Source organism: Seriola aureovittata, chromosome 10 (assembly GCF_021018895.1).
Source record: "Seriola aureovittata isolate HTS-2021-v1 ecotype China chromosome 10, ASM2101889v1, whole genome shotgun sequence".
Lineage (NCBI taxonomy): Eukaryota > Metazoa > Chordata > Actinopteri > Carangiformes > Carangidae > Seriola > Seriola aureovittata.
This window is the reverse complement of record NC_079373.1, coordinates 6,409,988-6,425,110: the sequence shown is the minus strand read 5'-3', so window position 1 is coordinate 6,425,110 and position 15,123 is coordinate 6,409,988. Positions and strand designations below refer to the sequence as shown.

Genomic DNA, 15,123 nt, shown 5'->3' with positions numbered 1-15,123 from the left:
TATGATGTAAATACATTTATTGAAAACACAAAAACACATTTTCACAGAGGAAACAACATAAATGGCACATGTTTTTCTTCATCAAAGCATGAAGACAGAAAGTCTGCAAAACAATATGTCTTGGATACAGTAAATACAAACCCACTGACACATTTTTCTTTGATCAGATACAAAATGTTCGATAGTGGTTTAGATATTGTTGTGGAAGCATTTGCTATAAATTGATGGTGAAGACAGAACAGGAGCAAGGAGTGAAAGAAAAGTGTTTCATGCCCTGTCATCTGATTACTTCATAAAACAAACTACAGCTACATTAATAAAGTGTGAAAGAAAAGAATGTGTAAAAAATAGAAAAAACATAACAATAAATAAATATGAAACGCTACATCATCTTCACCTACATCACCTTAGCGGAGTTACAAAAGATGCTTTAAAATCAACTGTAATGACAGACTGACAGGAAGATTCACCGTCAAAGGGCAAAGCATCAACCTGGGAACAGCATCTGCTTAATGTCGCTGTGAATCTCAATCCATCACATCAGGTGGACTTGGTCCAGTTATCTGGGGCAAAAGACAGAAAGAGATGATCTGATAATTCATTCACAGCTGAACCGAAAGAACATCTAGCCTTGCTGAAACAATTAGACAAGCTCTAGAACAGCTAGTAAACGGACCCTGAGGTGAAACCCTAAATTGTGCTTAAGACTAATTTCCTTGGCGATTAAATGGTCATTTAGACTCAACCAGTCTAAAAGTAAGAGAACAATCAGAGAACATTGAGCACAATTTAATTAGGAACCCAGCCTCTGCAGCTAATCAATGTCATATTGGTTTGTGTGTGGCTGATGTAAGAAGCCTTCTTTTCTTGCAGGTTAACATCCACATGTCTGTGCTGAATGTGGTTATGCATTTCTCCGCAGGAGTTGTTATATGCCAGTTCGCTCTGACACAACCAACATACAACTTTATTTGAATACTTCCAAACCTCTTCTGTCCCACTTTCCACCTTGCTTGTTTACAAAATCCAGGAGTTAGCGCAGGGAGAGGGGGGCTGCTAGTGGCGGGCGGCTGAGTAACATCTTAGACGCGACAATTAACTGGCCTTGTACATGAATAAAATATGAGGTATGTAGTATTTTCTGATGCCAACTAGCAGGGTTAGCAATGTTCAATCGTTTAGTTGACTAATCATACACTAAAGACATCAAAATGAAGCATCTCTTACCTGTCCAAACGGTTGACAACGTCTCTCACAGTGTTGATGAGATTCTCGTGTTCTTGGGGGTTACTGACAATGATGCTATGGAGCCTCTTCATGTAGGAGTCAATCGTTTCAAGACTGGGTGTCTCTCCACTGCCTGCGAGACAAAAAAGTGTGTGATGTGAGCAACTGAAAGTTTCTCAAGGACCGGTTTGTTTTTCAGCTGGAAGGTGTTGGTATGATAACATGAACATTTAATGATCTTATGACATCTCATTTTTTACTTTCAAAAATTGTTCTTACCCGTCATGCAGTGCTGTTTATGTTTAACCACTGCTTGCCCACAGCAAAATTTAATCAGCTGTAGTGTTAAAAACATGTTGGTATTTTCTGTGCTGAACACCGGAGACTGGAATCACTGAATGACGAGACTGATCAGAATGTAAATGACCCAGGCACAACATCACCAGCCATTACTTGTCACTATCTATGTTTTTTTTTTCTGCAAGCAACATCAAAGAGCGTCCTGACACTGGGTCCAAGAGTCAAACAGTCTGGCCAACATCAGGCAAAGGACAATCATCTCTAAAGTTGTCATTTTAAAAGTTGTCATTTCTATTAGATCTAGAAATATTAAAAGATGTAAGACTGAGAAGTTGTTGATTCTATCCTTCAATAAGTAAGATAATTAAATAAAATGGCACAATTATAGAAAAAAAAAAACATATTGCCCTATAAACTCAGGGGTACACATGCTAACAATCCAACAGCTTCTCTGAGGCTAGATCTAAATGGGTTTAGCAATCATCTTTCACCGTCAAGCTGTTATGAAATAATTCCAGCAGTGTTGTGTCAATTTGTGCTGTTTGCAGAGTCTGTGTCTCTGCTGTGTGAGCAAGAAATTCAAATAGGTGTGGAGGAAAATGGAAAGAGAGGAGCTGTGGGTGTGAGCTCAGCACAGGTTCTGTACGTGCATAAAACAAGTACGAACATAGTGAGACCACATTCCTTCAATTTAAATAATGAATAGCTTAAAATGAAGAAGCTTGACTTACAGGACGTGGTCAGTCCCTAAAAGAACATTAAGTGATTCTACTGTATAATCTGTTTACATATCTGGATCAAAGAGGAGAGACGCTTGACTTCAAGACACAGTAAATACACTTGTGCTGTATAACCACACCTACATTATAATTTCTGTCTCGCCAACTTAAACTCTGACTCCAACTAATATCATACCACAGTGTTTGTGTCTAGGGATGGATCACTGGTATGGGGAATCAAATCAATATTGGTTTATGGTGTACTTTGATCAAAATCAGGACATCTTAAGCCCAAGAGCCACATTGTACACTTTCAGAGACAAAAGCAAAGCAGCTCTATTGTATTTTTTCATATTCAGCAAAATATTGATTAAAAAAAGGAGTGTGTTTCATTTTTTTGTACAAGATTCCAAAACTAATGGTCCAAGTCTGCAATCTCGTAATAGATGAGGCGGGAACTCTTTATCAGCAAATATCCATCAAACTTAGACAGCTGCAGAAATGCCGGCATAAAAAGTCATCTAAGACTGTGTTGAGTCATTTGTTGAATTTTTAATTATTATATTATTTTATTTTTATTGAAACTATTGGAAAAACAAAAGATAATTTCACTTAAACAAGAGTTTAAGACTAATTTATTCATTATATGGATTTTTTGTTGTTGTGCATTTGTAACTGGGAGTCTGACTGAATAAAGTGATGCTGGTGCAGGTGTTGCTGGCTGTTGTCACCTGGCAGAGGTACAGCGGAGAAGCTGGAGGTGAGCGCCTGGCGCAGGGTCTCCAGGTGTTGGTGGAGGAGCCCGTTGCGTCCCCTCTCTTGCATCACATCACCTTCCAGCCTCTCTACTGCCCCGCGCATGCTCTCCACATGCTTCTGCAGCGCCGCGTTACGCTCCTCGTACTCCATGTTGGTCTTACGCAGCTGCCGCATCTCAGCCTCACGTGCTGTTGAGGAGCACACAAAAACAAAGACACACACACACAAAGAGAAATAGAAACAATGGTAGATCAAAAGAGAAGTCTAGAGAGATGCCACAGCAGCTGGGGTCAACATCAATCTTTAATTTGCTCAGAGAGGTGTGTTCTTTTTAAGTTCAGGGCATCACTGGGTTCTGCGGACTGTGGGACTATTCTGGGACGATGGAGCACTATAAAACAAAAGTTCTCTTGAAGTAGCAGAAGACTGTGTTCAGAAACACTTAGACAAATGGAGGTTTTAAAAAGTTACAGCACACAAAGTACAAAGTCTTTCTCAGCGATAAAGCTGGCTGTGTTGCGGCTCTTTACCTTTGCTGTGGTTGAGAAACTCCTCTGTGAAGATCGGTATGTCAAACACAGTTCTGTCCTTCCCCTCTGCATCCTTCTGTTAATACCCAGAGAGAGTAAGAGGGAAGGAGATAAGCTGAACGGTGAAACCATTTGGCAACACAGACTGACAGCCAGAGGTGGTCATTCATCTAGCTCGGCTGTGGGTGGGTGGGTAATTGATTTCATATCTGGCCACAAGGGAAATACAGCGGTACAGTATAAGAAGTCAGGAGGTAGAAGTAATTTCATCTATGGTGCTGCTACGTTATCAAAGGCTCTGAGATGGTTTGCAATCATTTGAAATAAAAATTTATTTCACAATAGGAGCACAGAAGCAGTGCAGTTTCCCCTTGTATTTTCCCTCCTCTGAAAGAATGCATCATCCTTCCTCATTTATTCACATAATGAAATTTATGGTGAATTCTGTGTCCTTTCAAATCTAGAAAGGAAACACTGGTTTTCCCACAGGAGTGCTAATTCCAATAAAGTCACCTTGGCTCTAACCCTTCTAACCCTTACAAAGGAAACCTCTTAATTACATGCAGAACTTATTAAAAATGAATTACACACTTAGTAAAAAGGCAAGTGTTTGGATCACAAACACGGCACCAAAGCGGATTAACCCAGCTTTAGTGATGCAACAATAAGCACTTAATGTGTAGAGCAAGGGGAGGGCAAACACAAACAGATTTCCTGGGTGAGAAAATGACAAAAACAAACCCCAAAGTATTATTTGAATCAAGTCATTCTGATAAACTGTGGAGCAAACACTTAATTATTATACTTAATTACTTATATTTAGATAGTTAGAAAAGGATTTCTTTGCTTTATTAAATATGATATTTACTTTTTTAGTGAAGTGACTGTGTGTGTGACAGGATAAGAAAGAGTTACTGACCTCGTGAAGAGCCTCGTTGGCTACCTGGTGCCCGACATCTGGAAAGGAAGGAAAGAATAATGAAAGAGGACAGTAGATGAATCATGTTTCCCCCAGCACATGTTGTGAATGTTGTGAACTGCTAAAATGAATAAAAGTAATTCAAAAAAAAAAAAAAAAAATCCCACCACCACACTCCATATTTTGAATCAACTGAACTGAGACCATTCACTTCAATAGAGCACGTTTCTCCTAACTTTTTTTTTTTGCCAGGGCAGAGCTGTTTATGTCATCAACATTTTTGATATTTAAACTGAGATTTATCCACCGTAACACAATCGGATCAGATAATACAGACCATGTGTTGTGTGAGCGCAGTGACGGCTCCTTGGCCTCAAGTTGAACTATAACTTATAACCTGAACTACTATGAACTTGTAAAGTATCCCCTTCCCTTGCCATATTTCCATTGACTAAGCAAAGCAAAATAATGAGTTCAGAGTTAATACAGTGAATACTGGAATACATTCAAAGTATGTAGTAATTCACAATACAAGTAGTAAATGCAAAATCTTCCAGGTGAGTGGTCCAAGTAGGAAAAGATTTCCTAGTCTTGGCAGCGTTTGTCGACCTGCAAGTTTTGCCTTATTTTTCTTTTTTGCAGACATTAACATCTATCAAAGTCGCCCAACAAGACCAAAGTTTTCTACTTCGTACTGCACAGGAGCTCCACTTGATGATTCACTGCCTTGCTCAAGGGTATCTATAACATCACCGCAAAAATTTCAAGCCAGAGCTTATCTAACCAGATCTCACCTCCTCTGTGCCGCTTGCCCTTCTGCTTCTCCTGGACCTTCCTGGTGAAATGTTTGTAGGCCTCTGTCTTCTGATACTTCTCCAGCTCCCGCATGTAGCGCTCCTTATCTCGCTCTGCCTCATCCAAGTACCGCTGCAGGGGCAAGAAAGAAAGGTGAGGAGAGCTGGAAAGACTCAAAACAGGAGGAAATGGGATTTGGTGAAAGAGAATGAAGGAGGATTGTGTGTGAGATGGCATGATCAGTGGGAGTAATTATTCCTAATCAGGATTAGTTCCTTTCAATAGACAAAAATCTGTAATTTCCAATATTAATAACCTACATTGAATCAACGCTTGAAACAAAAATGCATCTTGTAATATAATTAATTTTGGTATTAGGAGAAAAGCTAATAAAACCATCTTTATTCAAAGACCTTGTCCCAGGATACTGCGAAATCTGTCTGTTGCGAACTCCGTGTAAAATAACAATGTGGTACAAATCAGCAGCAGAGTGATCCAGGCTCTATCCCACCTTTGGATTTAAATATAAAACATGGCCATTCTTCTCTGGAAAGAAAAGGTAAGAAAACTACAAGTTCCAACTGTCAATGACATGATGATAGGTACAGTTACTGACAAAGATGAGGAATTTTATTGATTCATGTGTGAAGCATTGAGGCTGCCATTATGTAAAATGTACAGTTCAAAAAATATTTATGTGTTCGGTAAAGACAGAATTTAATGTAATAAAAAAAGTATAACATCTTTTAGATGAACTTCTGAGCTGCTGATGTGACTTAAAGGTAGTGGAACTTGATTATGATTTTGCTGATTCACATTCTACCATATTTTAAGAAGCACACCTCAGTGTTCCCTCGGTGAAGCAGTGGTATCAGTCGGATATATTTGCAGTGGAGTGACAAATTCTTATGAAAGGTCTTCCTGTGACTGTAATAATGTTTCTGTCATTACAAGAAAGCAACCTTTTCCTTGTCAACTCTTTTCTGATTTTCTCGCATCACAGTTGAGGGGATATATAAAGACATAGCTTGGACCCTATAAAAGAAGCCATCAAACTATGGCAACAGTTTATGTAAGGATGTCAAACAGCTACCCAAAACAGTCATGTCAGTATTTTATCAGCTCCAAAAACACTCACACCATGGGTTCCACATGCTTTTGTTCCTACACTGCTTTTGTGCACAGTGAAAAAATTGATGAACTGCTGGCATATTGCAGGTGAATATTTAAGCTCAGTCCTTTGAGACATGAATGGCGCAATTACTGAAAGACAATTAAAAACCCATTATCATGTTAATCAAAAACATAAACATGTTTTGCTGCTAGCCGCTCCTGTCTGTAGTCCGTTTATTTTCTCCCATTGGTCTTTCAGAGCAGTCAACCACGTTATTTAATATTGCTGTACAAATCTATATGATCACTTTAATATAATTTTAAGCACTTTGCAGGTTAACATACACAAAATAACAGACAAAGTGTAAAGGAAAGAAATACAGAACTTTGACACATTGTTCTTCACAGGTATATGCTCAATGTTTAATCCTGTCAGGAACTTCTTCACTGACCTGCTTCTCCTCAGGGGGCAGTTTGCTCCACTCGTTGCCCAGCATCCTCGTAATCTCTGGAAAGGGCACGTCTGGACGCTCTGCCCGTAGCTGTTCTCGTCTGTCGTTCATGAAGCGAACGTAGCCCGTAAGGGGTGCCTTGGGTGCATTGCTGTCCTTCATTGGCTTCTTCCTCTTCCTCCCCTTGGTCCAGCTGCCACGTCGGGGCTTCTGCAAAGATAACAAAAACAGATACGTTTTAAAGATCCAGGTAGCAAACCCCCCTCCCCCGCCCACCCCCTCTTGGAGTCTGAAGTGGAAAAACTGCAAAATATGTCATTTGATATCCGTGTGTTGAGCTCTTACCTCATCTCCATTTCTCTGGCTGTTGCTGTCGGTATTGGCTGCAGGAGAGCCTGTTTGCTGCTCCTCCATGATTTCTGTGACTACAAGGACAATCTAAAGGAAAACAATGGGAAATGTTAGAAAACAAAACATTTCATACCAGTATTTAATGTATGATCTGGAAAACCCAGTGATTAGTTAACGTAAGGCCTCTACCATCTGGAGGAGGGTGGGTTAAGCATTTTAAGACAGGGTTTGACTGAGGTGTTATCACCAGGGATGCTGCCCAGCCAGGAAATTGAGAGCAGACTGCTCCCTCTATAGCCCTAGCACTTTTTCGGCTTTTCCTCCAAACTCCTCCCTGCCTTGGCTCAAAACCTCCTCTTGGCCAGCCACATTTCCTCTAACAGAAATGTCTTACTGTAATAAATCATTATTGAACAAGTGAATAAAAAAATAACCCGCCCCGAATCTCTGTCACTCGTCAGATGCTAATGTAACCTATTTTCAACAGAAGGAAGTGGTGAAGTGGTGCTGCCTGGTTAATTAGAGTTAAGAGAACACCTACATGCTACAAAGCTCTCCGCGAAGAAAAAAAGTCTGTTCTCTCTTTAACTTTTGGTCTCACTAAGTTTTAAATAGACTTTGTATCCACACATTAACAGAAACACAGTTTACTTATGTTAAAATCTTAGCTTGAAATAACTTTTACAATATGAAAATCTATTATAAATGATACATTTTTCATTCTAAAAACCACTTTACAAAACATGTATGTCTGTTTAAAAAATAAATAAATAAATAAAATAAATTGACAGAGCACTTATTTAAACAGTATGCTGACTCAGCACTGGCACAGAGTAGTTTGAGCTCTGAAAATAGGAACAATATCATTGTGTTTTAACCTTTGACCTTCCCCTAATTGACTATGTGGGAAATGAGCCTCTGTATCCTGGTTGAGATTTCTGTCCCCTTGCCACTAAATACTGTGGGAAAGGATACAGAGGAATTAGCCAGTCTACCACAAAAAAAGCCCTGTTAGGAAGAGAATATGTGTGGGAAACTGCAAACTGTAAGTACATTGTGGTTTTGTTTCAAACATTTCTGTATATGACTGAAGTCAGTTTCCAGTGACACCTATCGATGCCGTTATCACAGATCCTGGCAAAGAAGAGGAGCCCCCGTGTGTCACCTCTTCTGTGAAGCATATTTAAGCAAGCCTAAGAATAAATTTTATTCTAGAAATTCCCTCTGCGTTCACGTTAAGGCTATGCAGCACCGCCCTCTGCTGGCTGAGAGCATATAATGCACGATTCAAAGATAAATTACTTTGAGTTTTACCTGAGCAGTTTAATATAACATTCATGTCATAGGTTCACTTTTTTGCTAGGGGGACTTATCTTTTGAAACTTAATGAAATGGTATTTGTCTATTGTACATTCTAATATTTAAAGTTCTTTATTCCTAACTATGAATACCTGAATAGGCAAACCAAGCCAAAAGTGACCCAAGGCTAACATAGACTTGGAACCGGGCTATCCCTACATTATAACCAAAAGAGACTGCTAAATGCTATCATAACAAACTATTGTGGTATTTATTGCTATTTAGCCATTTCTTTTGTTTGTAATTTTTCTGTATGGCATGTCAACAGTAGTGGAAGCGTCGGTTGATTGTACTGTTATGCTACAATAGTGAAAGCAGGCGATAGAGTAAGTATGTTCAAATATCGCTACACTGTCCATTGAGTGGTTATATTTAGCTTAGTGGCTTATGTATACCGTTCAACTGAGATGTTGACATAATTCATTCAAGCCGTATGGCCAGCTGGCAACACACACCGTTACTGGCTAGCGCCAGCTATGTTAGCTAATATCAATCGTAACAGTTGAACTGAAATTCGGTCTTCAGCAGTAGAATCCCTTGCTGTAAGACTGTTATATATCTGGTTTCCATGATGAGTAATGGTAACCTTACAATAAACAAATACACGTTGGAATTATAAAAAGAAACGATAGTAAAGCACTAGCATGTTAGACCTCTGAGTGAACAGCTAGCTGTGCTACTACTTAGCTTTAGCAAGCTGTTAGCTAGCAACGGTAAGCTAACGCCCAGCTTTACTTTACGGTAACTCGTCAAAATACGATCTGAAACACCATTAAATGGATTATTAAATATATATAGTGAAACCATTCACTACAAACTAACCTTAGATAACGTAATCCGTGGCTGTGACTGCCCAAATGATATTCCTAATCAAAACAATACAGCAGCCTCTCCATAGAGCCGTAACAGATAGAGAGACATGTAACGTTATACTGTACGTTGCCTTGGTAAATACTATTATTTCTGCCTGTTTTTTTTTTTGTTTTGTTTTTTTTAATGTATTATCGAATTTATGGTTGTGCTTTGTTAGATATGAAAATATCAAGGAAATACATCGGTTTACAAAATTTCTGAAACATAATCTAATTTGAAAAGGTAAGAAATTTAATTGGTTAACTATTACTAGATATGTACTGAGTCAGCCCACAATAGGTACACACCAGAAGCATCAGTATTGCAAAATTCAATTCTACATGATGTCTTTTCAAATGTCAATGGAAACAAACACTAAAAAGCTTAATTAATTTACTCTCCATTACAGCAAACTGCTCTACACAGTCTAATTCTACGCTCCCTTCGCTGTGACCTTCTTCTTCGTGTTCATATTGACACAGCAGACCAATGTCGTTTAAGATGTTGCTTCCCCCTACTTGATTGATGAGGAAATCCTTCATCTAATTTCGACTTATTTTGGTAATTCAGGCAAAATTATGTTATGAGCAGGGCTGAATAAACTTTATACATTTTTGTAGTTTGTAAGCCAATCTTTAATACCTGCATGGCAGTTGCAACTTGTAAACCTGCCAATACCTCGTATTTCAATGCCCTCTCCTCTTTCTCTAAGTGAGTGTTGAGTGTTTAAGCGCTGCCAGTTCCACACTTGTACAAACAACTCACCAACAGCAATATTTACTGTGCTGGCAACCCTGGGGTACAATCAACATCTGTGAACAATCAGGTCATTATATTGCACTGAGCATCCCCCATACACTCATAAGTAATTTTATTCATTTGAGAAAATACACAAACCAAGCCTTTCAATACACACACATTACTGTTCTTTTGTGCTTCTTATAATGAAGGTCCCAACACATCCACTAAGTTGAGAGATGGAGACAGACAGACAGACAGAGAGAGAGAAGACTAATACTCTAATGCCAAATTAACAGATTGCAAATCAACACCCAGGAGGGAGTAACCTAACTAGAGCTGCAGTCTAATTGAAACTTTGATTGCAATCTCATTGCAATTAACCAGAGTTAATCCAACCCAATACTCATGCTGCATGGAGTTTAGAAAATAAAGTCACAGACAAAATGGAGATATTTAGCAGGGAATGCTCCTCAAGTTTTCCATATCTGGCAGATATTCAAATCAACTGCTGGGAACATTAGAAATGTTTAAACCCAAAGATTCTCCCAAAATTTCTCTGAAGGAAGTGTGAAGAAATAGCAAACCTCAAAGCATCAACAAGCCAGGTCTGAAGATGCTCAGCTCCAGTAACATTAATCTTTCTGTCTGTTTCCCTGTAAGTATTTTACAGTTGGAAAAATTCTCTTATTCCGCATTTTCTGACAGAATCACTTATATTTTTATGGCCTTATCATTCAAATAGAATATATTTAAAATGTCTTACGAATCATTCTGTTGACATTATTTACAATGCAGCTTGACATTTTTGGAAAGTTTTTAATCTCCACCAGAATATAAAATAAAGTTCTGTGGATGTGAACATGTTTTGGCAGCACAACATGGTTCTTTAATGACTTGCCCACTGGTCAGTGAGGTATAAGAAGTTTAATAATGAACGTCAGTCTAATATTTAAAATCGAAACACTATGAACCATCAGTCTGTGGTTGTTTATTTTCTGGAGGGATTTCTTGTTGAAGTTCTGATATTTACAATAAAACCTTTCAGATATCTCTCTGAGAATCCACTTGAACGTCTTGCATTGAGTTGTTGTGAATGCTGTACCTGTAGGCGCTGAGGGTAATCGTGTTTGAATACTAATTGCATGAAAGTGGTGGATAAACAGCCCTCAGTCAAATGTCATGTAGCTGCATTGTATTCGGAGGCAGCTGTCTGTGGAAAAACTGGCGTCTATAGCTTCTTCTAATGATGCTTTAGAGAGCTGAAAACTTAAACACAAATGAAGCTACACAGTTTGACTCTGTACCAGTTTTATTTGTGTATTAAAAAAATCTCATCACAGTGCAACTTGACCAGATATGAAAACAGCTGGAAGCTGTTTTTCCAAGGTTGTATAACAGGTTGTATTTTTTTTTTTACCCATGAGGATTTGCTAACAATTAATGAAAAACATGTAGATAAATTATCAACGATTATCTTTAGAGCAGGTGAACATAAAAAAAATCATCTGCCAATAATATGCTAATAACAGCAGTCATTTCATTTTGTTATTCTCCAACAGTCATGGATTAATAAGAGGGAACATTTCCTGTGAAATCATGTTTGTTACTAATTGGGTGACTTGAAACACTGAGATGATGCAAGCCAACTGTTCAACTCCCAGCAGCATGTCTTTTTTTGTTTTTTGTTTTACCTTCTTATTATTTATTTTAACCATTCAGCCTCAGTGGTCACTGCATTGTGGGTAGCGGCACAGCAAACAAAGTGCGCCAGCTTCAATCAGCTCCGAACTGGACACTCTTCAGGTCCCAGCAGGCCTGTGAGGCACAGCGTCCAGCTGTCCCTCGTACTGTTATCCACCTGTCATGCCACGTCGAATCATCTGGTCCTAGCCTGAGAAGTTTAGTGTTGAGGAAAGGTTTCCAGCCACTGGCCCTCTGTGGGTTGGTTGTCTGTCCTTGCCAGTTAGCCCCTGGAAAGTGGCAACATTTCGACACCCACACTTCGTCGAGTCCTCCTCAGGCCTCAGGATAATCAAGAGTGATAATGTCACATGACGTGCCAGGAGGGTGAGAATAGAAAGACGGTCAAGCTAGTGAAAGAGTGGATCATTGGTGTAAAAGTATTGCTTCTGAGTAAATGAGTGTGATTTACTGCTGTATGAAATGAGAAGATAGCACTGTTAACTAATACTTTAAAAGTGAAATTCAAATTGAAGCTGCTGTGAGTGAAATCAGTCCTTATGTCCCTGGTAGATGGTCGGAGACTTCACCATCTCCTGGGAACTCCTTTTGTTTGTCTCTCAATCATGGATCAGGGTTTAACAGTAAAGTCATTAACAGACCGAACATTGAGATACAGTATATAGTGATTGATGATGGTGAATACAAAATGAGACTCATATAGCATCAGAGGTTAACATATGTTGGAACCAACAACAGTGCGACGGTGTGATTCAATACATTTGCATAAATAACATTATAAACGTAACGTTTGTCATGGTGCCATCATAGTGTGTGTGTGTGTACATGCAGGCACACAGATGGCACAGTGATTTGAACACCAACACAAACACAAATTTCCACAGGAAGTAAAGGTCATATATTGCACCACAGCCATGCCCTATGGTGCAGATAATTGGCTTCAAATTTTCAGCATCTTGCTGCATACATTTGGATATTGATGAGAATAAATTCACTGCAGCTCCTTCATACCCTCATACTTTAAGGTAAGTTGTTAATGTTAATACCACCGTGTGTTGTTTGAAAACAAGTATGTCAACATATGCTAAGTAATGCATTAATTACCTTAGTTAATGACCTCATCAGCATAACTGGTTATGGTTGAGTGTATGATGGAGAATATGGCAGGATATTAGGCTGCTCAAGTGCCTCCTGCTTCTTGTGCACAAACACAAAGCACAGCTGTGAGCTTTGCTAATACCACAGAGAACAAGAGCTCAAAGGGCACAAGGACTATTGCATCATCTTGTTGCTATGCAACTGTCTAATTAGTCTCAGGTAGTTGACCTGAAGAATCAAAGCGGTAGGACTTTGAAAATAAGAATGGGGTGGATGGATGGACGGCGGCACATGTTGTCCTCTCCGGATGAACACAATGTAGAGAGTTTTCTAATCTTTTCCAAAAGCTGTGGCTGGAGCAGGGATGGGCAGCTGTGTGCTCCAGAGGGTCAGCTATCCACGATTTCATAGCAATCAAACACTACACATGTGATTTCAGTGATTAGTATCTCTTCTCTGGTCGAAGCTAATCAGTGGAACTACCTGGAAAAGGCGCCTGATTAATTCAAAAAAGTATCATACATAATCACGAGCACAATGGGTAAAGCTAAATTATCTCAAAACTGTCATTGTCATCATCATCATCATCATCCCCTGAACAAATGCCAGCTGAAGTTGGTTTTCACCCAGTGGAGCTGTTTTCATAACTTTTGGCTTTATGTTGGCACTTCACATGGATACTAATTGATTTACCTGAGGTTGGAAGGTTTAAGGATGCAAAAGCTCGATTCTGTGATATAATGAAAAACATACAGTAATGAGTAGTACATTTCCCAGAGAGCAAGAGGCAGTTTAATCCTCCTGTTCCTCTTATAGGATCAGTTCAGCGTTTTGGGAAATAAGCATATACAGTAACTCCATCTACAACCACAATTTTATTTATTTTTTTACATTACAGCTTATGTATGCATCAAATAGATTCATGTTAATAAGTGAGCTTTAGAGTTGTTGGTAGGCACATTGTTTTTTTTTGTTTTTTTTTAAAACTCTGCAGAGAGCCAGGCTAGCTGTCTCCCCCTATTTTCAGCCATTTTGCTAAGCTATGCTAATTGCTTCCTAACTCCATCTCTGCACTTTCACACACAAACAAACCAATTTAAATCTCTGGCCGCAAAACAAATAAGCATATTTCTCAAAATGCTGTACTATTTTGTTAAAATTACGATTTTGAATAACAGGTCTGTCTCCTCCAGATCTCTCACTTTGTTGTCCACATCAAGGCCTTTCAGCTGCTCCTGGAGGAGCCTGTGTGAATCCTGCAGAAACCCCTGCTTATGAACCCTTCACTTTCCTCCCAGATGCACATCGCATACCAATGTGCATCACTCGCTTTCATTCCTTCGTTGTGGCTCTACACTTACCTGCTGTTATTTAACCTTTAATGTTATGATGATGTTACTGATTGAAATGTAAATTTTGATTCACTGCCCTGTGTTGTGTACCATTATGTTTGGCAGCTCTCTTAGTGAGAGCATGGATGCAACAATACTCAATTTAAATCCTCAGTAAAGAAAGACGCCCTGCTAATCACAAATGGAATAAAATTAGCATTCGAAACAAGTGCATAAGTTCAACAAGATGCTAAACAAGAAGAGTTTGGCTACACTTATACAACAGTTTTAAGAAAGAACAGGAGAGGCCTCTAAGAATCCAGTGGCAATGCCAAGAATAGAGAATATGTAACGCATTTTTTCAAAATAAAGGAGATATAACTGAAGAGATGTGAGGGAAGAAAGGTCTATAAATCTAACAATGAGAGATGGTGAATTATCTTACATCTCCGCTGATTACATTACTTTATACTTTATATGTTCAGTCACTAAATAGATTTTAAGACATTTGTATTTTTGGAGCACATATTTCACAAAAGCACACAATAGAGGCAGATTAAATAAACCTGATAAGACCTTTAATGTGAGTCAACCCATATTTGAAGTGATGGCTCAAAAGCGACTAGAATGCCCTTTGTAAAGGGCTGAAGAGGGGAGGGGAGGTGACAATGGATAATAACTTGATGTATGATGCTTCTGCAGTAAGCTTTAAATGTCTTATCTAAATTCATACACAATGACAGGGCCTCTCTCCAACCATGTCACGTTTATCATTTGCGCTGCCTGATAATGGACACAAGAAAATCAATAAGTAAGAAAATCTTACTGAATGAACCACAGGCTGATAGCAATGAGCGCTGATGAATGCGCTCTATT

General features: G+C 38.9%; 1 protein-coding gene across 2 annotated transcripts; it reads right to left on the bottom strand.

The window, feature by feature from the left end:
• Positions 1-9,435, bottom strand: hmg20a (high mobility group 20A). Of its 2 annotated transcripts, XM_056386386.1 has the most exons (9): positions 9,347-9,435; positions 7,160-7,252; positions 6,815-7,024; positions 5,249-5,381; positions 4,455-4,492; positions 3,536-3,611; positions 2,978-3,193; positions 1,228-1,360; positions 1-563 (listed from the first exon to the last, which is right to left on the bottom strand). In XM_056386386.1, exons 2-9 carry the CDS (start codon positions 7,226-7,228, stop codon positions 560-562), a joined length of 879 nt encoding a protein of 292 aa, XP_056242361.1. In that variant the 5' UTR covers positions 7,229-7,252; positions 9,347-9,435; the 3' UTR covers positions 1-559. The 2 variants fall into 2 exon arrangements, with proteins under 2 accessions (XP_056242361.1, XP_056242362.1); XM_056386387.1 differs by lacking the exon at positions 1-563 and having other exon boundaries at positions 1,224-1,360.
• Between the last annotated feature and the right edge of the window lie 5,688 nt (positions 9,436-15,123).